Below are 2,018 nucleotides of genomic sequence, written 5' to 3' on the forward strand. Positions count from 1 at the left end.
TTTTTTTTTTTTTTTGACACAGTTATCCAGAACTATGCTGGGGTTTTTTTCTCTTTCCTACTGTTTCTGTCCACTTTTGATTATTTTTCTTAGAACAAAAATGACAGAAGTACAAGAAACTTCAGCTTATGTCTTTAAACATAACACTGGTATTTAGATAAAAGGAAGTGTTTGGTGAGAGATACAGTTAGGGAAGGAATCCTATGTATAGTTTTTTGGTGTAAACAACAACAACAAAAAAACAGGGTAGCTAAAGACACAAACTCTAATAAGATAATTTTTCGATTAGGCCTGTAAAGCAGCTAGTAGACTTCACGGACTGAAAGGAACACTCTACCTAATTTTTGTTTTCAGTGTATCATTACTTTAAATATTTAAAAAATTTTCCCTATCAGTGTGATGTTTAAAACAGAGCATGTGTATTTTTTTCAAGTACTATAGACTGCTTTATATAATCAAGTTAAAAATTGAGTCCTTGATTCTTTCTGAATTCAGATTTTTCTGGAAAAACAACTTGAAATTCACAGAAAATTTGACTTTAGTAAGATAAACTTACTAAAAGTTTCTAGATTTTAAAAACCTTTTTATTTTGAAATAAGTTTAAAGGAAATAACTTACAAAGGTGTTCAAAGATAGTATAGAGAGGTTGCATATAAAAGTTCCTCTATTAATGTCTTACAGAACTTTATATATTTATCCAAACGTTGACAAAATACTACTAATAAAACCTTGGACTTTTTTTTTTTTTTTTTTTTTTTTTTAACTTGTTTCCATTTAATTTATTTTTCTGTTCCAGGAGCCCATATAGAGTATCACATGGCATTTAGAAACTTTGTGGTTTTTGTTTCTTTCTACTTCACTGTTTCATATGTTTTATAATATTTATCTTGATTATGATAATTATTCAGAGGTTATGCCTTTTGAGAACAAAAATTTAAGAGGAAAACTGAGCCTAAGACGATATTTATATTTTGGAAAAGTAGGTTCTAGCCTAATTATCCTCATTTCACTGTATATAAGGAAGCAGTATTGATCAATTTTTTTCCTGTAAGATTTCTGACATACATAAATGATAATTTTAGTAAGTATAAAATTGATAAGTAATTTCTACAATGGTATGAAAATAAAAAGCAAAATATAAATCAGAATTGATGTGATAAACTACTTAAGTATGTATTTAGGACAGGGTTTAATTTTTAGTATTTTCTTCAACAGAATTATAACCTGAAGGTTATTCTGCCGGGCTTAAAAGAAGACTCACAGATTTTGAAAATTAGATTACTACCTGGTAATATTATTTTAAGAAATATTCATAATTATTTAAAAATAATCTTATGATAAAGCATAATGATATAAAGTTAGAGGTTTTTGGGCTTTTGGTAGTGGTATAAGTCTTCAAAATACATTTAAATGTCAAACCATAGCACTGACAGAAATTACCAATTTTTAAAAAGGAAAACATTTAGGAAGATGTTATTGACATTCTAAAAATAATCTTGGGAGAAAAATTTGGGTATTGAATATATTTGGTGGGGAACTATTTCTCGGAATATAATTATTAGGCTTTATTAGAGATGAATCTGTTCTTTACATTTTGTTGATATTCATATTTTAAGAAGAAACATTTCTAATGTCACTTTTATTAATTTGGTAATGACTTAATGAAATTGCAGTAAAGCTACACAGGCTAGAATATGCTGGCTAATTTGAGAGGCACTCTGTAGTAGAGGTGCTAAGTACATTCTGGAGTCAGCCCTTCTGGGTTTATATCTAGGTAAACTCGTCTATGTGTCAATTTCTTCATGTGTAAAATGAGATAATATCTACTCCCTTGGAGTTGTTGGGAGGATTAAATGAGTTACTACAGGTAGTCCTTGCCTTGCACAGTTCTGTAGTACTCAGTGGAGGACACAGTTCCAATAGGCATGAGTTTTCATTAACACAGTACTGTACCGGCCGGGCGCGGTGGCTCAAGCCTGTAATCCCAGCACTTTGGGAGGCCGAGGCGGGTGGATCAC

General features: G+C 30.4%; 1 protein-coding gene across 1 annotated transcript in view; it reads left to right on the forward strand.

The window, feature by feature from the left end:
• Nucleotides 1–2,018, forward strand: part of SMCHD1 (structural maintenance of chromosomes flexible hinge domain containing 1) — a 141,609-nt gene that overhangs the window by 80,102 nt on the left and 59,489 nt on the right. The window contains exon 22 of the mRNA XM_017526068.2: nt 1,216–1,288. Within this exon, the coding sequence (XP_017381557.1) occupies nt 1,216–1,288 (73 nt within the window). The remainder of the gene's footprint in view (nt 1–1,215; nt 1,289–2,018) is intronic.

This window comes from Cebus imitator, unplaced genomic scaffold (genome assembly GCF_001604975.1).
Source record: "Cebus imitator isolate Cc_AM_T3 unplaced genomic scaffold, Cebus_imitator-1.0 Scaffold41, whole genome shotgun sequence".
Classification (NCBI taxonomy): Eukaryota; Metazoa; Chordata; class Mammalia; order Primates; family Cebidae; genus Cebus; species Cebus imitator.